The sequence below is a fragment of the Chrysoperla carnea genome, chromosome 2 (assembly GCF_905475395.1).
Source record: "Chrysoperla carnea chromosome 2, inChrCarn1.1, whole genome shotgun sequence".
NCBI lineage: Eukaryota > Metazoa > Arthropoda > Insecta > Neuroptera > Chrysopidae > Chrysoperla > Chrysoperla carnea.
The window spans coordinates 54,727,368-54,752,093 of NC_058338.1; the positions used below are offsets into that span (position 1 = coordinate 54,727,368).

Consider the following 24,726-nt stretch of genomic DNA (forward strand, 5'->3'; position numbering starts at 1 on the left):
CAATTAACTCAGTCAATTGTTTGTTTTCACTTGTTCTTATTTATGTTTCTATTTAAAGTTTAGATAATTTCTTATCTTGAGTCTGGACCAATTTTGTACGTTTAAAACCCATCCATTAGTATCGTTAAGATTGTTGCCTCGCTATGGGTATAGTGCTAGAAAATTCTAAATTTTTCTATACTTAATTTTCATTATTGAGATATAATAACGCAAATTTAATCAATTTTATTGTTAGGCAGAAAAGACTAAAGAGTATTGTGGTTAAAGAGAGATAACTGTATTAACAGAATTTTAAACAACACTTCGTGCACTATATATTGTATTGGTACATATAGTCCAAAACATTCTTTTCATCATCCATACAAATTCAAATTAAACTGAAATAGGAGACTTTTGTTATAAATGTATCCCCAACTTATATTTGACATTTGGGGAGACTTTTTAGAAATTTGCAAAAATAAAAATCAGAAAAACAATTAAAAATTTATAAATTTTTATTAAAATATATTAAAATCTAACAGCTTGACGATTATCTACTTTACTTTCACGTTCTAACGCATCCAATAAGGCTTGATCTAAGGTACTTGCAATAGTTTTTCCAAACTCTAAGCTTTCAATCAATGTTATCGGATGAAAACTACCCGCACCTTGTTTAATAACAGAACAAATACGTTCACCCGATATAGCTAGCACAATCGAACAGGAACAACACTGTTCTTCATCACTGGAAGGATCCACTACACAATGTTCACCAATTTTACATAAAGTTACCTTTAAAAAAATAAAATATTGAAAATCAAATATCATAGTCCCCCGGGACAACAACCTTTTTGTTAAATTATCAATACATACTTGAAGCTTCGTTAGTGACTTCTTTTTGGTGAGCCTACCAAACTTTCTCTACGACTTTTTTCTAGTGCTTCGTTTTAAAATAAACTTGAGCGAAACATCGTGATAAAGTCATATTTAAACTATCGATCTGAAATAACGCTGCAAGGAATTTGCCGGACACTTCGACTTGATAACATTAATAATTATTAAACAATTCAGCAAAAGTTACCTATGCATGTATTGAAAAAAAGCTTTAATACGTTATGATAGACAAGCTCATCGGTGCAATATTTTTGTAAAACAAAATATTTTTCGAATTTTTATCATGTTTTCTCGACATGCTCATTTTAAAATGCAGCACTTTCGAAAAAAGCGTAAAGAAAGTTTGGTAGACTCGCTAAAGGGAAGTCACTCACGAAGCTTTAAGCAAATATTGATCATTTAACAACAACAACAAAAAAAATGTTATAATGGAAGACATAGATGGAAAATCGTAGTGACGTTTGTAAATGTACCCGTCTTTGTATTCCCCAGAGTAATTCAGATCTAAAAGTCGCGAAAATCTAGTTAATTTGACTATAGGGCAAATATTTTCCAATAAATTACACATTTAAAAAATCGATTCGGGAAATTACTGTTCGTATAAACGAACCGTCAAATGAACCAAATTTTTGTATTTTTTTAGATAAAAATTATTGCCATTTAAATAATAAACTCTTACCATAATTGGGATATCTTTAATATCAAATGAACGATACTCGTACGGATTATCTGATATCTCAATATATATTTCAGGACCATCCACTTCAGATTTTACAATTGATGGAAGCTTAGTGTTAAATAAAGCTGCTTTGACTGCTAACGATACCGCATCGAATAAATTACCTCCGCATTCTAAGATCTGAAAAATACATATGATTCAAAAAGTTTTATTAACCTGAAAAATATAAATTTTAAATGTGTTTTTTTAGTCTGAAAAACAAATTTTTCGATTAATTTGTTAAAAAATAATGGACTTTCATATTTGTAGTTTTTATCATTGATATCAAAATTGAACTGTGAAAAATTATAGTTGCATCGTATATTCTCAAGATCTCTAAATCGAAAACATTTAATAAGTGTCTAGCTTTTTGTTGAATCTGTATCCAGTATGAAAAATCATAACGGCAATCAAATTTTACCAAGAGTAGGCACGGGTTTGTAGAAAAAATTGACCCAACCTAAATTTTATACGTGAAATCCTTCGCTTTTCATTTTAAAATTTGTAAAGAGGTTTAATTGCTAAAACCATCCACGTTATACATCTTTGAAATGATATTAATAAAAATTTTGCAAATATAATTCTTTGGCCAATAAAACACGGTAAACATGAACTTTTCCAAAATAACTTTAGTGTTCAAGCGGAGCAACTTCATAGAAACGTAACTTTAACTGAATCGTCTTATTTTGAGCCCACTGTATTTGTATCTGATGGAAGAAGGTATCTATTGCAATTTCAGTCATTAAATTTACTTAAAAACTCACCAAAATATCAATATTTAATTTCCAGCAAACATGCTTGGGAACTACACACAATGATGTTAAGTTAAATGCTTGTGATGAGCTAAATGCAACTTTTAAACAATTTGAAATTTCTGTAGCTAATTGTTCTCCCCCTCGACCCTCAAAGGCTGGTGTGGCATTTGCAGAACTAGAAAACAACTTAAAATTAATAAATAGTCTAAAAAAAAAAACAAAACAAAACAAAACAAACAAAAACAAATTAAGCCAATGATTTTATTACCAATCAACAAAAAATTCAATTTTTCCTTCGTTTGGACGATCGATTTGGGGCTTTTCAACTTCAGCAATTATACCAACAATTACATCGGTATTAGCTAATCGTAAACGAGCTGATCCCATAGCTTGAGGTAAGAATTCTGTTTCTAGTTCCATGGGACGATAATCGTCTCGTTGTCTCCCGTCCACTCGAAAATCATCCTAAAATCATTATTATTAAGAAAATTCCAAATATAAAAACAATTTCATTAATATACTTGAACACCATGAAGAGCATAAATTTTCTCAGCTTCACATAAAGAATTTAATGCCATTTTTTAATGAAATCTGAAAAACATAGCTTTGGTTGTCATATGAAAAATGTGTTTATTTCAAAATAAACACATAACCTACAAATGTGTCAATAGAAGTTTGCTACACAATCACAAACACCACAGAACAACACCGAACTCACAGACTATAGTAAATTGTAGACCAACCACAGTGTGCCATTATCGTATGTTCACAATGTAATTGTAGTTATTATTGAAAAACAACTTCAATTATTTATTATAATATTTTGCTAAATATGACACCGTTATCTTAGCTCTTACCTTCATAAACCCAATAAAAAATATTATATCCTCCCCCATTCCCCGCGGTTTACTTAGGAAGAAAATACATAGGAAGAAACTTCTTTCCATAGAGATAATACGATAGAGTTACAAAATCACCACCCAAATGGTTGATCGCAGCAGAGAGAGACCAAATCAGATAGACGCGTGTAGCTCTTGAATAAGACAGAGATAGAGATAATACCAGTATGTTATCTAAAACATATTATCCTAAAAATGCCTATCAGTTTTGTCTCTCTGCAGGCCAAGAATTAACTTATTCTCCTCTATGTTAGTATCTCTATACTTTTTTCTAAATTTATTTTCAGTCTATGCGCTTCCTCATGCAAAATTTCAAATTCAAACTGGCGTGGACATAAGTAGTGCCATCTTAGTTTGATACTGCAAGATTTTCTTGCCAGGCTTTTGGAGATAAAAAATTTCTGCATATTATATTTAAACAACGAGCACAATATTTTTCGCTACGTAATCTATGGCTTTTCAATACCGACCGTAATATTACTTTGTTTCTAAATTAAGTACATAGGAATCGCAAGGAGTCCGTTAGATCATCCCCTTAAATTCCTTCGAATTTAAGTGATCCGAATAGGATTGAAATGATAGGTTTGCGAGCCTTTAAATTATCTCAGTAAATACTAAATACCATTTGCGTAACTAGATAACTTCAACATTTTTTGATAACTTAGCATTAAAAAAACAACGATAAAAGCCTTTGAATATCTCTATACCTTATCGATAGAATAAAATTCACTGTCACTCCAGTGCCGTAGCTATTAATTAACAACTGGTCCGACTTCGATTATCTGCTCTTCGAGCTTACCGCCCAAAATATTTTTAATTTACAATTTATTGAAAAGATGAGGTAGGTAGATTCATGGTATTTTAGAGTTAAAAAAATAAAATTAAATCTCATTAAAAATATACTTTATTTAAATTTTTTAAGCTATCTATTTTTTACAATATTTATATTACACGTAATTGCGTGTAATTTAATTTCTATAATACAAATTATATAAGGATTGTAAAATATTTTTTTACATTTGAGTTTTTTATTGCATTTCGTAATTTTGTTTTGTTTTTTTTCTTTTTTTTGTTAATAAATCGTAAAGAATTATTATTTTTTTCAAGTTTCTTAAATTTTTTTTAAAATTAGCGTTGTCTTTGTACAGAATATTTTTTGTTGTTGTTTGAGGTATATGTCTTATTTTTTTTTAAAACTATTGCATTTATATTGGTAGAGGTTTTGTACTTATAAAAAGCAGTACAAAATACTGACAATCAAAAATTAAGAGTATGTGGTCGGTCTCATGAAGATTATATCGAAAAAGTAATTTAATTTCGCAGAAATGATTAATTTATTAAACTTCACCAAAATGTTGTGCTAGATGTTTCTTTCATTATTTTCTTATAATCTTCATGATTGAAAAAAAAAAAACTATTTACTATCCTGGCAGTGTTTTGGTGGTTGTTGGAAAATATTTGGAAAAAAAATAACATTGCATCGTTAGGAAAATAGTGTATACAAATATTATTGGAAGTTTACAATATTATTCTTACAATTTAAAAAATAAGGACTAAAAAAACATTCGAATGTACATGTATAAAGTGACCAGATTTTTCTTTTGAAACGTCATCAATCGTCGTTACTGTGGCACAACTATTAGGTCCAATTTTATACAAGAAATAATTTTTCAAAAAAAATTAAACACTGGAACATCAAATCAATTAACCAAACGAACTGTTTATTGTATTATTTTTTTACAATTGAACGTAATAATTAAAGCCACTTTCTTTTAAGTAGACTTAAGCTCTATGTTTTAATTGTGTACACACAAAAAAATTTTCATGTATACATAGGTACAAATGACAGTAGTAAAAACTAGTAAAATATATTTTCAAAATTTTTTATAAGTTTTTTTTTTTTTTGTTTTTTTTAAATTTTTTTACATCACATCAATTTATCAATTTTCTTCTAAAATCACAAACCAATTTTATTTTTTTAAATTTTTTCGTGCTAAATAAACAAAAATAGGTAATAAAATTCTAATTTTTTTTTTTTAAATTTTCCATAATTTTTTCTTTTTAATATTTAATTACTAATATACAATTAATAAATGACTATTTTTAATAGTGTATGTGTCCTTTTAATAATTAATATTATAATAAAAGTTATAGGAAGACTTATTTGTCGATAAAAACGTTTAATTATATATAAAAAAAAAAGTTTTTCTTCTTTTAATATGAAGTCGTTCTTTTTTAAGCAAAACTGTAATACATCTCACAAGTACGCGATATCATCGTACCTTCCATAAACAAAAAAGGCTTTTCAATATTTATTTACATCCGTTTAATTTTACTGTGTATGATCAAAATATATATATACAGTCCATCAAAATAACACGACTTCAAAGCTCGGTGTCAAGAATTCGTGAACTTTCATCGAGATTTTTTAAAGTGAATAATTAGTCGATTCTGTGTATATTACTCAATAATACTTATACTACTGTACCGTCAATTATAGTAGTTTACGCTTGTATTTAATCAAAATAACACGGCTTAATCCTCAGTTAGAATTTCATTTTGATATTATTGTATTTTTGGTAATTCTGAGTAATCTTCAATCATCTATTGCACAAATTTGAAAATTGAAAAAATTGTAAGAATAAAGAATATAAAAAAAATTTAGAGTGGCCTGTTAGATTATCCCATAAAACGGAGGTAAAATTCGTAATTTTTTTATGTACTTAATCTTTTACATCAGTCAATGATGTGGTGGAATGCTTTTCTTAGGGGCCGAAAATCATTAGTAAACTAAATTTTTAATTTAATAAAACGGTTCATGTTAAAGTTAACTAAAAAATTAAGTTTTCAAAAATTTATGAATGTATGAAGAGGGAGGGGCTATGCAAGCAGTTATCATCTAGTTATTAATTAATTAACCGTGTTTCTCCCAGGAAAAGACCAAACATACTTAAAAGTGCTGAATATTCGTGACTTAAGTATTTTCTTTTACGAAGAACTTTAAAATTACTAACGGATATAAAGTGCTATTTATTTAAATACGATATTATTCACAATAAACCAAACTCAATAAACACAGAATTCAAGTGCCAATCTCCAAATTTTTTTGATTTTTCAAATACCTATATATAATTTTTCGAGACAAATTTCGTTAGTCGATTTTTTTAGGAACCGAAAGTTGTAATAGTTCTAAGAAATATAAATCTATAATATAAAAAAAATTTACAAAGTTGACACACATTTTATTTACATTTTGACTACAAAAATCGTGTGTTTTTAATTTTTAAATATAAACATAATTTTTTTTTAGGTAGCAAATATAGTTTTTTTGTTTTTCTTTTTTAAATTCTAAATCAATTAATTATACGTATTAATAAAATTTGATTTTTCAAATTGTATTTTCTCATTTTGTATGTTTTTCTTTTATTTTCATATCATTTTCATCCAATTGTTAGTGCTAATCTAAATAATTAATATTTAATTTAATAGTTTTCACAATAATGAAGCGTATTTTATTGCCTTCCCCCGCCACGAAATACAGATCCTTCCCCCAAAAAAATAATTACAATTTTTTGGTTCAATGAATCAATTTTTAATGGACCTACTGTTTTTTTTTCTCCCCATATTTCAAATTCCCCGTCTCACGTTTTTGTTGCTGCTACATCACGCATGTGCATTACTGGCACTCTCCACTAATTTTCTTCATGTGTTATAAAGTGTCTCAAAATGGCCGCGTATTTGGAAAGTACAGTGATATAGAGAATACAATTCTAAGCTACATATCACTAGATTTTCCAAATACATTCATTCTGACACACCCTATACAGGTAAATATACATTTTACATATTTTTAAGTATATAAAGACAGGGTTTTTAAATTATTAAGTTTATTATATTTATATATTGACTATGTGTAATAAGGCACTAATGATTTTTTTCATCGCAAATTGGATTTGCTCTTCTCACGCATACTGAATTATTTCTTTAAAAATGTACATCACGGACATCGGTCGGTGTTCCGGCTTTTTCGTGTTCTAGTAGTTTATCTTGGGCGGCGGCCGAGGGACACGTTGACTCATTGCCAGATTGTCCGGCTGTCATTGTGATACCCTCGGACCATTGTTGATGTACTCCCCCGGCCGCTGGATAGTTTGGGTTTGCCGTTTGTGAATTTGTTGTGCTATGTGATAACCCCGAACCAGATCGGGCATTTATTGTTGACGTTACCATATCTTCAATTTGCATTAAACAACTTTGTAAATAATCCTGAAACAATGAAAAGATAGAATATTAAATAATGAAATTACTTTGCGTTCAAAACGAGTTGAGTTGGTGCAAGAAAATCTGAAGCAGGGAATTTTTAGGAGCAATATTACTAAAGCAACAACAACAAGATTAATAAAATAGAATATTTATCATTATTTCAAGAAAATCAAGGAATGAATACAAAGGTTTTTCAGTGATTGGCGACATTAAATTGAATATAATTTGATTTAGGGAAGATTAATCCAGGGAATAAACAATATATAAAGATCGAAATTAGGAATAATTTCCGAAAAGCTTTTGCATGAACCTTCTATTTGTGGATCTTAATAAAATCCAAAGTCCCCATCGATTCGTATGCCTCTACAAAAGTTACCCGGTTGTATATTAGGAAATTTCCTACAAAAAATATCAAATTACATTTTTTTCGTAGGACTAACGGTTTTTAAGAAAATTCGATTCAAAAAGTTATACGTACAGTATGCACTCCTAAACGGTATCTGCAATTTTTATTTTTACGCATTCTATTCTCGTTGAAAAGCGAAAATGGAGATGGAGCAAAATGGAAAAATTTTTGAGCTTCATCCAACTTTTTTGTGATACTTATTTTATTTACTTCTATATTTCATTTATTTTCTTAAGTCTCGTTCCGATAGTTTCAAGGAAAAAAGTAGTTGTATGTTATTTGTAAGAAATTTCCAAATATACTTTGATAACCACTGTTTTTTCGATAACAGTGGCCGCTAACGAAAAGTCGTACTTTGTGACCTTTGATCCCTGATAACTTTTGTAGCGCAATTCGGATCGATGGGGACTTTTGGGATTTTGTTAGAAGCCACCATCTTTTAATTTTTCCGAAGTGAAATGTTTTTATTCTCTGTATTAAGAGCTAGATTCATAACTGCATATAAAATACGTACCTCGTCTGTGGCAGTTATATGATGTAACTCCATCAAAAGACTTTGCAGAGATAATCCTCCACGACCTCTACTAGTCCAACCAAGGCCATGAAGTGCTGCTGCTAATGAGGCCGCCGCTATCATGCTGGGCGTATATAAAGAAAATACAAATTCTGTAACAAAATAAAAAAAAATTCAATTAATATTTAATACCATAAATTAAACAAAAAAGAGTTAATCAAATTAGATTAATATTATTTATTAATTTTACAAAAGGATTCCAAAACCAAAAAAAAAAAAGAAAGAAATAAATTTTTCAAACGAATATAAATAATATACATCTCTCGAAGTAATGAGGAGTTTTGCTGGTTTCCATACAAAGCATTGAGAAGAATATGGTCAAGTAGACACTCTACACTCAGCCTCAGAGAGTGAACACACCAAACACAACAGAGAGTATGTAACCTTGATATAATGACGTGAATGCGGTTTTTGCGCTATAAACATGCTTTAGCTAAACTTGGTCCGTGAGAAATATTTAAGTTGTTTTACAACTAAAATTTATATTGAAATAAAAAAAAAATCGAGAGACGGGGGCACACATACATAAATACATAGACGAAGAACAAGAAAAACATATACCATTGGTAATCTCATGGCGATGTCCTTTTCTTCATATCGTTATGGAAGGAGGGAGAAAAGAGTATATTGTTATTGTTTTGTAATTTTTATGTGAATTTATTTTTTTTTGTGTATTTTTATAATAAGAAATTTTTTCCTATGCCCTTTTTACTTTTTCTGAATGAATAAATAAATATTTTTGATTTTTAGTCGCAAAAACAGAGCACTAAAAAGGATCAAAGCTCTAAAAATTTGAAAAGTAAGTCGGATTTTAATGCGGTTTTCGGCATTCGATTTGTTAAAGCGTCAGGAAATTTTGTGACCTAAATTGATTGATTTAAAAGAAATTAAAAATATGCAATTTGGATAAATCATATGCATTTAATAATTGCAATTCGGTTAATAGTGATGAAAATGATTCCTATCTCGTTTTCCGAAGATTTTTGGGCTCGCTGAACACGAATATCACGACAGAATCGGGAAAACTCCCAAGTATTTGGACCGATTATACAACGAATTTTCCGAAACTCCAGGAGACGACAGGGATGCCGTTTATCCTGGGCACCAGGTACCTCGGAGACCAATTCTGACGCGATATTCGTGTTCAGCTACCTCAAAATTCGACTCGAGTCATAAGTTTGGAATCTCTATTAACCGAATTGTGAATTTATTATATTTACGGTTAATTTAAAATGCATATTATTTATCCAAATTGCATATTTTTAACTTCTTATAAATCAATTTAGTTCACAAAATTTCCTCTAAAGAATCGAATGCCGAAAACCGCATTCAAATCTGACTTACTGTTCAAATTTTTCGAACTCCCTTACATCGTTTCTGCGACTATTTATAAGCTATTAAAAATATGAATGCGATTATGAGGCGGCTGAAGTGAGCGACAATAACTATCAATAGACATCATTGTGTGACGTGACGTGCACTGTCTCCCACATACTATTGAAACACGCAAAGTGATAATGTTTGATATTGTTTGAAGTCCGGATATGATCTTTCATTATATATGTAAAAATATATTTTATGTTAAGAATGGCCAAGGATCTTTATTTTTTTGTTTAAAAAGATCAATATTTGACCTATATTTTGTAAATAAACTCACAATAACGAAAATATGAAAGTTGTGGATATAAGAGAAAGCAAATACGTGCAAAATATATATAAATTGCTAAATTTTACTTGCAAGGCCGGATTTACAAAAAGCACCACCTTTGGGCAATGGCAAAAAATTTCAAGCACCCCTAAGTTTCTTTAGCTAGTTCTGATACAATAAAATATATATACAATTTGAACTGAAGAATGCTATATGTTTAAGAATTCGTCATTAATTCAAAAAGCGTACGAATCAGGATTTAAATATTATACGTTTGGTTGCGAATGTGTTTGTAAAATTCAAAAGGATAAAGTTTGCCAACATCTTGAACATTTTTCGTAATGTCTAATATCAAATTCACATGCACGGCCATAACTCATGTGGCCCACATTGTAAATCCAAGCCTGTTCACATGCTTAAAATAATTTAACAATATTTCAAATCATAGGTACTATCAATAGTGTCACCATTTCTATACAATCAAATATTCCTATCTCTCTCCTTTACTTCAGGTTTTTTTATTGAATTTATTACTTCTAATTAAAAGAGATCTCTTTTACAATAGAGAAGAGAATTGAAGCCAATGAACGGAGAAAATCGTATGACTAAACTCTTACTACGGAAAAAAAATTTGTTATCTACAGTAAATCTGCGTACTGATAGTATATTAAAAAAAATTTGACTAATGTTTCGCACTATCCAATAACTCTAATAAATGGCAAGGTCGATGAACTAATTATTTATTAAGCGAATATTTTTGTCAATGTATGGTACGTCGGTCGGTACGTCGCGGTACGGTGTACTATGTCCCCCGCTATATATGTAAATCGGCGAATGTTTTCAATGACATCACATTGATATTTTTATAATTATTTAATATACATTTTTAGTCAAATATAATATTTTTTAATGTCAATTATAGAAATTTAAAAAGAATTCACTGAATGGAATTTATTATAAATCGGATAAAAATTGTAATCAATTTATTAAGGACTCTGCTTTGAATCAATTTTCGTAGGGAAATATACTTAGAACAATAACATCTACATATTTGTACTTTTCAAGCTACGTATAATCAAGTTTCGAGATTCTGCTTAATTCTTGTTCTTAAATTCCACTTAAAGTAAATTCAATAAAAATTTTTCATTAAAATTGCATTAATGAACTTGAAGTATTATTTGAAATATAAATATTTTTGGAAAATTGAAATCTGACCAAAAGTCAAAATAGACTTGACGCTTTTGATATTGTTTGTATTAAACTCTTAAAGAACGTAACTCAATCCGAGCTCCTCCTTTTATAAGATTATTCTCCTTAAATCGTAACCATCAAACCAAAATATAAAGGACACTTCACTGAGGGTGGGGGAAGTATATCCCGCACACTTTATTTCAAAAAAAAAAATACGCAGATTTCCGTATAACGATTTTATAGATTTCAATACTTAAATTAAAATTTTGGATTTTATTTATTAATAATTATTTTGATAAGAAATTTTAAAGTAAGCTATAATCTTATAATCAATTTTACACCACTGTATATCAATGAATTTTATTAAACAATGAATTTTTTACACAAAAATTTAGTACAAAATGCCATCGAACTTTTCGTAAGTGTCCTACTTTTTATAATTTAATTTCTCTGTTATCGATTTTAAAATATTTGTACTGTGGTAATTGGTTTCGTTTTAAATAATGCCTAACAAAATCTATAATGTTCGAGAAATAATTTAAAATTATTTGATGAATACCATAGTAAAAATAAAATTCCACCTTTTTTAACAGTTTATAATTAATAAAACGTTAATTAATGCATCTTCTTTTTTATTTATACATTTTTGAAATCAATGGAGAAAATTTACACACTCAAAATTGAAGGAATACATTTTCTTTTTTTTGTTTCAAACGAAAGTCGTTTCCTTTTTTTTAAAACTTTTTCGTTTGTATTTAAAATATTTTCTTATTTCAATTACACCTCTTAAAACTACCCGCACGCATGTATTTATTGGTATAACTTTAATAAGTGAATCTTGATACTTCCCAGTCCCTCCACCAAAATTGTATGGAACCTTAGACCATTAAGTACATAGATTGAGCATCGCCTTATCTTTCCGTACAATGAGAGATGTGCGAACATCTGAGGTAATTGCCAAGATCTGAGGTAATATACATTGAATATAAGGCCATTTATCAAGAAAATATACATTGAATGGACATTTATCAAAAAAAATACACTGAATGTCAAATTTTTATACCAAAAAATGTTTTACATAAAACATCGTGATTTCACTAATTTTTTCGCTTTTTGACTTAAAAAATACTTATCACATATCACTTTATGTTTTTCTTACGAATCTGCAATGCCAAGTATGACAACAACATCTTGTTTTGACATCTCCACACCGCCGCCCTGACGGTTTTGACCCAAGCAATTACCTCAGATATTTGCACACTTTGACGCTCAGTCCATGTACACTCAATGTCACAAAAAATGCTCGTTTTAAAACATTCTAAGGTTTACTATTATAACATAACATATGATGAGTACGCTTAGAATGTTTTAACTGTGGCACTTTTTTTGACAGTGAGTATACTTATTTAATGGTCTAAGTATGGAACACACGAAAAAGAAATTTCAGCAATGTCCATGAATTTGTAGGAATCTTTAGAAACTGACTATTTGAAACTAACTCAAAACTTAAATTCTCGTCCCAAAATTGTACCGCCTTTCTTATCACTCTATATCTAACGTTTAGTGATCCGAATAACTTTAAAAATTCTTTCTGTTTTTATTTAAAAAAAGTTCAAATTTACAACACAATAATTATTAAATTTAAAAAAATTTTTATGAATGAAATAAATATTTCTAAGAAATTTAAATTAAGAAATGATATTAATATAAAGTTTATATGCAGATTATGAATTTTGAAACAGATGATTAAAATATTTATTTATTCAGAAAGGAAGTGTGATATCATATGTCATAACGATTATACATTAATTACCAGCAGATGATAAGACACATTCAAATATTTAATACTTACTCTAAATACGAACACCATTCATATATATAACTTGGTCGAAAGACCAACTTGGTTCAACAAAAAAATTATTAAGCTATTTATAACCATTCACTCAAAACTTCATATGTCTGGTGCACATTATGGTATCTATAAATAAATCTTTAATAATAACAAGTGGTTTCATAAATTAACACTATGACTTAAGTATCAGAGCTAATCAGATTTCATACAAAACATATAACCTGTCAAATTTTTCGATCTAATGGAAACATATTTTTATCAAGTATTGGTACGTACGGACAGTGGAGTATTTATATCAAATTTCTGGACAAAATATAATGTAGGGATTTTTATGGTCAAAATTGATTCAAAAGACTATTTAGATGCAAAAGTATCATTTATTTGGCAATAATAAAAAAAAATTTTATTAGTTATATTCGTCTTAACCATATCAAACTGAAATTACTTCAATTTTTTTAATTTTTCCTGCTTCTGAGCCACTTTTTGTCTATGCTTGCATTTGTTTTCACGTAACGTAATTTTGGAATTATGAGTTACAAAGTTTCACTGGAAAACTGCTTGCTTCGTTTTTTGACTTTCGCCTTAAGCTATCTCAATCTCTATCGCTATTTTTGTCTTAAAAGATAAGGCGCAAGCTCGCGCCAGATATTTTTCCATAAACACATTAAAGAATACTTAAACTTTGCCTTGTTTAACATTAAATACTAATAAATAAAGCACAAACCTTCGTTGTACTAACAAGCACAGTAAACGTAAATTGAATGACATGGTAAATCGAGAGCGATAACTTTAATAACATGCATCCGTAAGAGCAGGTAGATTGCGGCCTACAAAACAGGCGGGGGTGAGGTTGAGGTAACTCCAGTGACTTGTTTGTGATGGACTGGTTATCAAAAAAATAACGCTCAATGCAAAACAAAAGAGTTGAGTTTTCTGACTTTTGTCCAGAAATTTGATACAACAGTCATTTTGTCCAGTCATTGAAGTTGCGGAAGAAAAATATTTGAACCAAATTGTAATTTCATGAATATTCCCTATTTTGTAAAAGGAAAATGAAAAACATATGAAATCATTGGGTGCGAGCAAATATTCAGTTTTTACTTAATATAGGCAACGTCGTATTTCAATATATCGTCTCCAAAATATGGTAAAGATGTTTGAAAGCAGCAAAGTATACAAAATCGAATATTCATTGGTTTGATTATTTTTCGCTAATATACCTGTAATGACTGACTCATTAGTAATTATATACACACATAGGATCGTGTTATTTAAAAAGAATGTATAATATTCATTGATAACTAACTATATACACACCAGAGGATAACCAACTCCATGTAGAAGACGTTATAAAATGTTATTTCAAGTGTTTTCTCAACATAAAAATATGTTGTTGATTCGCTAACCTATTATATTCCATTCATATTGAAATATTATTATTATGAATAAGAAGTGAAACAGACGATCTCAATCGATCGATTTCTTCGATCAACAGACAGACATGGGGCTCTATTCATAATACATGTATAATGTTCAATGTTAGATGGTAAAATAACATTCTATTATTATTCTGCTAATACTTTTACTTAAATCAAAACAAGTAAAATTTGTAAAATATACATAAAATAGCAAATCTTTTTATTTCTGGTGGAAGCGCAAGGAAATCATTTTAATATTTTATCAATATAGAAATTCATATATGTCCATTCTTCCCGGCGCTTCCACATTTTTACCAATCATCAAAACAATTTAAAGAGCTTGATTATGTTCAATAGCTCACTAGATTTTCCTATATTAACATCTAAATAAATTAAAAATGGCTTAAAATGAGTCCACTAGTTTGAAAGTTTCGATGCCCCAGAAATAAATAAAAAAAAATTTTGATTTTTTTTGTTTCGTTTGAAAGGTGTTTCTTAGCTATATTTCAAGTGGGAGCTTAGGGTTCCGTACCCGGAAAAACTAAAAATTGGCGATTATATTCAAAATCGGTTCAGTTAGGAAAAGGCTTTAAGGAAAAAGATAATTTAATGGAAAGTGCTCTTAGACATGTTTCAAGTGCAAGTTTAAGGTTCCGTTCCCGAAAAATTTCACTTGTTTACAATAAATTAGAGCAATTATGAAGTGTATAGGAACCATAAAATTAAGAAATGGAATAATTTGATAATAATATTCAATAACTACTTGAATGTAAATTGAATATACAGGAATGAAAAATGGGAAATGTGACAGTCAAATTATAATCTAACTAACAATATTATAATATGAGTGAATTAAATAATGTATACCATATTAAAAGGTATGTATTATGCATATAAGAATGTTATGTATTATTTGCGCACAAATGATGTCGAGAAGAATTGAAATAAACAGTGCGTTAGGTAAAAATGAGAGTGCATTGACGGTGCTAAGGAATGTTGAGTTTGACTCGGTGTTATAATAATAATAAAGTATATACTAATAAACAATAAATACTTGTCTATACCTCGGAATTATTTACACATTACAATGTATACTAAATAAATAAATTAGGTGCTCTACGATTTACTTACAATTTCATTTTTTTGTACCCGGAGCCTTACGTGGTGAATAGATTTAGAAATTGACAGTGATTAATAAAAAATCGTAAAACTATTAGAAAGTTTTCATCTATCCAAATTTTTTTTGTTTTATTATGACTATTTGGTAGTCGATCGAAGGTCGATCGATATTTAATCAATTTATATTTCTTTCACAAAAAGAATTTTGTTGTTATGATAAAAAATTGTGTATGATCAGTTTAAACAATGTCCGTGGTTGCTTCTAAAAGATTTTATAAAATTTGTATGATTTGTCGAATGCTTTACATCTCTATAAGTCGGAAAATATAATTTGATTTCATTTGGAGTACTACTTGTCCTATTAAAATTTCCGAAACAATTCAAAGAATTTATTAAATTGACAAAAGAATATACAATAATTTTGATATATAAACAAACAGTGATATTTCTTGTATTTATTAAAATCAATTTAATTATTTTATTAATTATCTGAATAATAAATTGCTATTCTTATTCATCATATACGCAAAGTTATTTAAGACAATCATCATAAAAAAATACATTTCATTTGTCGTCTGTGAAATTCTTTTTAACACAGTCAGTGAACTCTTCCAAATGACAATTATTTGAAAAAAAAAATTGAAACATTCTAATCACAAGGAAAGTATAATTAATATTAATCTTCGATTCAAACAAACAGATTCAATCTTGGACCAATAAAATATTTGAATTTAAGAGGAATTATTGTTAAACGCAAGCTACCTGTTAAAATTAACAATCCTCGGGTTAAAAAAATCTTAATTTTCTTAATTATCCAACTCACTTTTATACATTCTCTATAAGGCATATATAAAACTATCGCCTTGTTCGAAAGAAAATGTCAGTTTTAGTGTTGATTATTTTAACTGAAAATTTATTAAAACTAGAAAAATAATACATAAGTGATAAATATCAACAGTAATTTACTTTCTTTTTATTTATAGGCAATTTTATTACAGATATGATATACAAATTACAAACTGAACAAAATTAAATTTTAATATTATTTCTCTAGTATGTTTTGTTCCTAAGAGGTACATTTTTAGACCGCGAGTCTACTTTTCGTTATTAGCCAGCACGATAAGCTTTAAGAGGAGTAAATCATGGAAATTGATAAAGAAAGGCAAGAGAAATGATATGTATACAAGATTATAGATTTAAAAATATATAAGAAAAGAATCTGACAATCTGATTGGTTATATAAAGAACCAATAAGCAAGGTTTTTGGTTTTGATGTGTTTCTTGTGTGTATGTATAAATGCATATACATTTCTTTAAAGACAAGTTACATCTTACATGGTTAAGTATTACATATTGAATTCAAATATGCGTAAAAGGTATGCTGAAATGGTATTTTAACTTAGCGCAAAAGTAATAAGTTAAAGTAAATTGACGCGATGATACGAATTCCTTTATACTATCGGATGTATGGTACGCCGATAACAATAACAAAACAGAGTTTATTGTGTATGTGTGTGTTCTGTTTCAATGCGACCACCAACAAAGTACCTTAGAAAATTTTTCCTCGAAAAAATTTGTCATACAAGATTGTAAATGATTTCTTCCTTAGGGAAATCGAAAAATATTAAATTTGTTTTGTTAGTTTAACGACAGTTAACTTGAAAGACACTTTGTAAAATATTATTTACACAACAATTAATAAATGTCTGAATACTTATGTGTGTGTGTGTGTTGTTTTTTTTTTCAAGAAGTCTCAACAATAGAAAGGATATAACAATAGTCTCACATAAATATATACAGTCATCAAATACTAAGAAGAGGCGACGTGTGTAATTAAATATTTACACATTCCACAAGTCTGAGAGGAAAGATTCTTGGCGGTACATGAACAGGGCATAAAAGTATATACAATACATTGACACATAAGAACCGCGCGTTATATTTAATATATTATTACGTCTGAGAGTTATTGTGTAATATCTTAAGCGTTGAAATTACTTGCACTAGTATTAATGATGTAACGATTCAACAATTATAAAGATATTTTGTCAATTCTTATCGAAACTTAAAGAAATTTTAATAATGTTATTTGGAACTTTTTATCCAAGAAGGTGATGTATTGTTTTATTAATAATACTGGAAAGAACAATCACAGCATATTAATTCTAAAGGATTCAATATCGCAAAAAAAATCAAATCAAGGCAAATAACACCCCTGATTTTTATTGGGGATTACAAAGATAACGAAGATTCTACGAATTTGTTGTTTCCGACAAACTTATCTATGTAAAACTTAAATTGTTAAAATTAAATTTTTAGAAGAAGTTGAATGTCTTCATTTAAATTGACCCAAATCTATATACATAAGTTAAATTTCATTTTCAATTTTAATCAAAAACAAGTGAAAACAAACAATTGAATGAGTTAATTGTTGAAATACTCAGTATAGAAAGTGTTGAATATCAGTACTAGCATGATTTTTTTTATAAATTAGAAGAGTTTAAAAACCCAACACAATTATGGCGGCTTTTCGGCCGCCATTTATTTGGATTTAAAATTTTGTATACTTTCGAAAGTATTTTCTATAATTTTTCGTTTTCGAGAATGTTTCACAAGACCACTAAATGAAGCTACCTGCAAATTTTCAACTCTCTATATTTTTGGAGAAAATGGACACCAAAGTTTTATCTTAATTTGTGCCTTCACGGATAAACAAACAGGGTATAATGAATTAGTGAAGTTGCAGGACACGAAAAAAAAAACAAAAGTAGACGAGAAAAAAAATCAAGCAATAAAATAAAGAATTCTGATTTTCGTTGTATATTCGAAGAAGAGGCGATAAAACAGATTTACCGTCTACACACAAATGAAGAAAGTCTCGCTTGAATTCATGTTCATTAACAGTTTGACACTTAAGATATTCCCAAATTATTTCACTTATGAAGCCATAAGTTCGTTATAATTCAAATTTTTACCGTTGGGGCTACTTATAACATCCGAGGATGGTGCATTTTTTGACACGTTTTCAACGTTTGAAAAAAAAAAAACAGCAAAAATTAACTTAATAATAAAACAAATAGCTTTAAGAGAGTGTGTACCAACATGCAACTGATTACATCATTAATGCATGAATTAAAGTGCATTATCGCATATTACATCAGCAAACAATTGCATACATTGTAATAGAAAGGAAATAATGAAATGTTTAAAAAAAATAAATAATAAGCTTTATTTACAAAATCGAAAAAAGAATGTGAAGATATGATCTCACAAGTACTTTTTAGTAACGTCTTTTTTAAACGTATAAATTGTAGGTGCTAAATAACTAAGGTTAACCATCTATATACAAAAAAAGGGTTAAGCGGTTAAAATATTAACCGCTTTTTAAATATGTAAATCAAATTACCTGTAAAAAAAAATACGGAATTTAAATGGTGGGGGCGCCGGAAAGAAAAAAATCCGGCTAAATCAGTGTGTGAGTATTATTAAAGGAGCAGCAGGTAGATAGATTTGATTATAACTTTTTTTTTTTTATAAAAAAATCCGTTAAGAATGTTTTTTCCCGACCATTTACTAAACATGAATCAAAAGCCGCACACAGCACGGTTAATATTAAGAAATGTAAGGAAAAAAAAATATAAAAACGTGTTTGGAACTTTTTTTATTGTTAATGTATTGCTTTTTTTTTTATCCAACTTCTCCTTTCAAATAAAGACAAATAATATATAGGTTTTGTGTATTTAGACCGTGAGCCCATAATGAAGTAAAATTTCTTTGATTCTTTGTGTCTGCATTTAAGATTAGTAATCAAGAATTAAATTAAGTTTAGTAATTTTCGATTTTCATGTTTTTTATCCATCGTATATATAATGAAATATAAAGAAATTTAATGACGTATAATACAATACATGAAAAATAATTGTATGAAGTTTGCAACTGTAAAAAATGGAATACAACTGTAAAAAATAAAATCATTTTCAATCCTTTCAATAGTTCTAAACTCCCTGCTATTTATTCGCAGGTATGATAATAATGGCTTTCTATTAACATATTTGGCAGACAGAAACCATCGTTGAAAAAAATGTTTTCCAAACATTCGACATACGAGCCACAATTAAAAACTAATTTTTATATATTACCAAATTTTCCTTTACCAATCTTCCAAATGCCAGACGGAAAGAATTATGAAAATTTCGTTTCATTAATGGGCTGACGGTCTAATTGGTTAAGGAGAATTTAAAATATAACCTTAAGTGCCAAATGGATTATTAGTTCTTGGTATATTATATTATGTGTATAAATATATAATTATAAATTTTTAAATTGACTAATTTGACTATTATTTGATTTTATCATTAATTTTTAATTTAAATATTTGCAATGTATTTAATATATAAATTTAATTCTCTAAAGCTGGGCAAAAATTATTTTAATCAATCGATTATTGAAATTGCAATTTTGATTAAGTGTTTCATATAGAACGCCAAAGATTTGCGAGAAAAAAATGATTAAGAATTTTAACGCGATTGAATGTTCATGAACTTTCGGGCGTCGTATTGAATCCAAATTAACATGAGCAACTAAGAAACACATTTTTATTGTGGGTCCTTAAGGGGATATATTTTAACAAAATGCATCAATTATAATGTTATGGATGTCTATTAAAAAAAAATTTTATTTTTTAACTTTAAAATTTATCGTTTTAGACTTATTTTGGAAAAATAGAAATGCAATGCAAAAGAAACTGAAATACAAAGACGGATCGAGAAAAGAAGTGCAAGAGCTGGGAAAAGAAAATAAGAAAGAAAGTTCTTCAAAACTATTAAGAATATTTAAATACAGTTTGATTTATTTGGTACTCTTATTCAAGTCTCAAGAAACAATCAAACTGCCCAGCTTTATAAATATTTTTTTTTCTGATAAAGTTTTTGTAAATATATACTGTAATTTGCATAAATATGTATCATGTCTTCCTGGACATCAATTAGTTTAAAAATAACATGTCTGGTACGGAATAAACCAGACTGATAAATTTTAGATTAGTAACATTGGTTAGTCATTGAAAGAGAAATCTTTTCTATTGAAATCTTTTTATGAAAACTTTGGAAAAGCCATATAATTAAATACTGTATAACCCAATCAATGATTGGTATTACAAATAATATTACGTCACGTAAAAATTATTATCACTTAAATTATACAACGAAGTAATTTAAGCTCTTTTTAATTCAATTATTAATTATGTTTTGGAATATTAAATGATTTTTTAACTATAAACTATAATTGTTCGTAGCGCGATATCAATTTCATAATGTTTTTAAATAAATTACGTTGTTTAAAATACGCGTATTTTCAAAACAACATTCTTTTTTGTAATATTAGAAACCTTATCACTTTCGTATGCCCAACTTTGAATGGAACTAAATGTACAAAAAAGAAGATAAATCCTAATAAAATAGATAAATTTTCATAACAAAAGATACTCCAACAACTTGAATTTTTGATAAAACCGTTTTATCTTTTGTTGTTTTAACGGTTTTTGCTATTAATATAATTCTTTCAATTAAGCGGTGAAAACTGAGGAGCAAAGTATGCCATGTTATATCAAGGTTTATCAACCTCTCAATATACTGTGCAATTTTTGCAATACGTTAATCGTATAATAACTTCCATAACTTCCACACAAACTATGTAAGCAAATGAAAGTGAAAAAAATTCATATCAATTGTGTCAAATTTCAATAGTTCGCAATAGTAGTTTAAAAGAGGGGAAAAAACTACGTCGTTATTTTTAAAAAAATCGCACTTTAAGCAATTTAAAAACATTGCTTATAAAATGTTCATTTAATTACACAGCTCCTAACAAAACCAGACAACACAAAGTTGTGGGAACATATTCAAGAATTAAAAAACAGCAACAAAAAAAAAAAAAAAAAAAAAACACACACGATAAAGAAGATGAAATACATTTTGTGTGTATCCGCAGACTTGCACATAAAAATGAAAAAAAAAATCTAAGCAACCGCCTGTATCGCGCGCAAGACCATTTAAATATATAGCACACAGTAAAAACCACACTCAATATAGCAAACAAACCAACAGGGTTAAAAAAAAGCCGGGCATTTTTATTTCTTTTCAACTAATAAATAAAAATAATAATAAAACTATTCCACTTGTACGCGATTTTTGTTGATTGTAAGCGATATTGTGAGAGTATATTTTGTGGTTGCGACTAATGCTGGTGGTGGTATGGATATAAACGGCCATATAACGATTGAGTATTTTATAATATAATACTCGCGTACTTTCAAAAATAAAAAACAAAAAAAATATATATTTCTCGGGTTGACGGCGCTCTGTATAAGAGAGTGGTAAGACAATACTTTTATTGCCTGACAATACTTATATTTTATTTAGTTTTTACATCTATTAGTACAGTAAAAAAGCTTACAAAAATTGGCTAATATAGGAAAATGAAAGAAATTGCTCGCATTATGCTAAACCTGAAATATGTTTCTTAGGTGTCAAATATCATTAGTAAGGCATGAGTTAGTAGTGCTAATCTTTCTATTTGTTAATAAACAATAAATTTTTTATTCAATGAATCGATCAATGTTAAAGTTCACTTAAAATTAGTAAATAGGCAACTTGTGTGACGTAAATGTTAAGTATTTGACAAATGATCGAAAACTATTATACATATATAACGTATACGTAATTCAAGTTGTCAACTTTAACATTAACCGTTTCATTGAATTAAAAATTTATTACTTATTAACAAATAGAAACATTTGCACTGCTAACTCATGCCTTACTAATTATATTTGACACCTAAGAAACACATTCCATGAGGTTTTAGCAAAATGTAACATCTTTAACTATACATAGGCACCTATTTACAGGGTTCTGATAGAAAGTTTAAAAATCTTTGTAAATTGTATATCTCTGGGATACGCGTAGCTCAGCGAGGTAGCGACTGAATTTGGCCGATATTATATTAAACGTTAGTAATTAAAATTCATGTTCTGTGTAATTACAGGTGATTTTTTTTAAATTGATTTTTCGAGAACCAGAAATAAAATGATCTTTGAACATAAGGAATCTACATTCTTGAACAGTCTATCATATCATGCACGGAACTAGCAGTGTTTTTGGTTTTTTTCTGTGTGAAATATTTGGTTTAAATCTTCGTAAGGCTGTAATCATTATTTCCTGGAATCAATTTGATTAAATCACTCTCTTTTAATCGTTTTATTTTGTAGAGATTTTCAACCTTCAAAACTTTTGAAATCTATGTACCAATCCCAAAATTAAAGAAAATTAAAAAAAAAAAGAAGATTTTAAATGAAATTTCCCAAGAAAACGAATTTAGTGTTGTTTAACTATTTAGCAAATTTTTACCTGTATATAGACGATATTTTAGTGTGTGTCACAATAAGATTTTTATTTCAATAGAATGTAATATATATAAGCAATGGTAGATTTATAATATTTGGCCGTTGGAATATTTATATTTAATGTTTTTGTGGTGTATATTATGTGTTAAGAGGAGGCCTCTGTAAGGTATTGAACAAACGAAAGTGGAATAATCATTTAAAAAAAAAAATAAATAAACATCTATGTATTTCTTTTTTAATAGATGTGCGATTTTTGATTGATATACTTTTGTAAATTTAGATTTGTTGTAAAATTGATTGAAAAAAATTATTAACAAGACGTGGGCCACAATTTTAGTAACATCCTTAAATTTTTTAATATGTTCCGGCATTTTTTTTTTTTTGCTTTTATTGAAAACAAAGAGATATAAGTTTTTATCTTTTAAAATTCTCAATCAATTTGACTTTAACTCTAAAAAAAAAAAAAAGAAAAACATTGAATATCTATGTACTTACCACGTGCACATAATGCAATAAACGTTTGAGCATGACGTAACACCATATCACAATCAAGGGTTTCTGGATGAATTGGTAATCGCTGTAAGATATGCCTTAAAAAATCTTGCGGCGTTACAGCTGATACATCCCATTTTAATTTTGATAATACTAATAATTCCCATCTCTGTAATTAAAAAGAAATACAAATTAATTTTTTTGTTTTACTCTTCCGGAATATCTGTGTTGACAATTTGGAGATTTTTCAATTCAAAATGTATGAAAAAATGTTTTGTTAGCATCGAATTTGCATGGATCTTAGAGCTTTTAAATAAATCAAGTCGCCATCACAGGACTAAAGCTTTAAAATTGATTGATTTACGAATTTGTAGCGCCTTGAAAATTGAGAAGTGTAAAGTCGTATTATATGTTCAGAATTGATTTAGACTTAGACCAACTTCAAACAAAAAAAATCAAGCCTATTATCAGAAATTACTCTGGATACGAGAAAACATTCAAAGAGATATGAAGAGTGATGCTCCCCAACTAGAACTTAAATTATTATAAATAAATTTGTTAAAAATCAACAAATTGTTTAATCATATTAAGAACATCAACAAAATATTTCGAATGGAATGCGAACAAATTAAAAAATAATACACCGAACGGACGCGATTGCATAAGAGAAATATGCAATGAAAATTAAAAGGTGTTAATAAAACAAGCTCAGTATGTTGTATTTATTTATTTATATACAAAGTGATAGAGAATCTTGTTTCAGAAATAGGCAAGAAGAGACGCGAAGTTAAAGGATAGCGGGCAAGGTCGCAATGACTTTTAAGATGAGAGAGAATGTGTGCAGTGGTAAAGTCAAAGTCTCGCAAAGAATGCCCATTAGTTCTGAGAAACGATCATTGCAAACAAATATAGTATGTATACATATATACACAATTCTGTCTGTAAGTCTGTCTACCCTCCCTGTTTACAATAAACACGGCACGACTTGAATGTTGTATGCAACTACCAAAGAGTTATTTCATTCTTTTTAGCAATATAATGCAGTAACTATATTAAAGTTACTTTCCTTCTGCTTACGAATTGAGTTAAAACTAAATTGATTTTGAATTTCTGCACGAAATG

The 24,726-nt window shown here is 28.3% G+C and overlaps 2 protein-coding genes across 2 annotated transcripts in view; both read right to left on the reverse strand.

Annotated features, from left to right (window-relative positions):
* Positions 1-471: 471 nt before the first annotated feature.
* Positions 472-3,019, reverse strand: LOC123293284 (exosome complex component RRP42-like). The gene is made up of 5 exons (XM_044874048.1): positions 2,868-3,019; positions 2,615-2,811; positions 2,356-2,521; positions 1,553-1,732; positions 472-771 (listed from the first exon to the last, which is right to left on the reverse strand). Exons 1-5 carry the CDS (start codon positions 2,922-2,924, stop codon positions 508-510), a joined length of 864 nt encoding a protein of 287 aa, XP_044729983.1. The 5' UTR covers positions 2,925-3,019; the 3' UTR covers positions 472-507.
* Positions 3,020-6,656: 3,637 nt separating this feature from the next.
* Positions 6,657-24,726, reverse strand: part of LOC123292208 (G1/S-specific cyclin-D2) — a 42,159-nt gene continuing 24,089 nt past the window's right edge. Inside the window, exons 3-5 of the mRNA XM_044872774.1 lie at positions 23,608-23,773; positions 8,429-8,580; positions 6,657-7,511 (exon numbers count right to left, since the gene is read on the reverse strand). Coding sequence (XP_044728709.1) covers positions 7,230-7,511; positions 8,429-8,580; positions 23,608-23,773 — 600 coding nt within the window. The 3' untranslated portion in view covers positions 6,657-7,229. The remainder of the gene's footprint in view (positions 7,512-8,428; positions 8,581-23,607; positions 23,774-24,726) is intronic.

Bases quoted from the DNA above. Each gene is read 5' to 3' on its own strand.
- LOC123293284 (XM_044874048.1), bottom strand. From the start codon at position 2,924: ATGGCATTAAATTCTTTATGTGAAGCTGAGAAAATTTATGCTCTTCAT. The intron at 2,812-2,867 runs GTATATTAATGA...TAATGATTTTAG, and splicing joins ATGCTCTTCATGGTGTTCAA to GATGATTTTCGAGTGGACGG. The intron at 1,733-2,355 runs GTGAGTTTTTAA...TGTATTTTTCAG, and splicing joins AATTAAATATTGATATTTTG to ATCTTAGAATGCGGAGGTAA.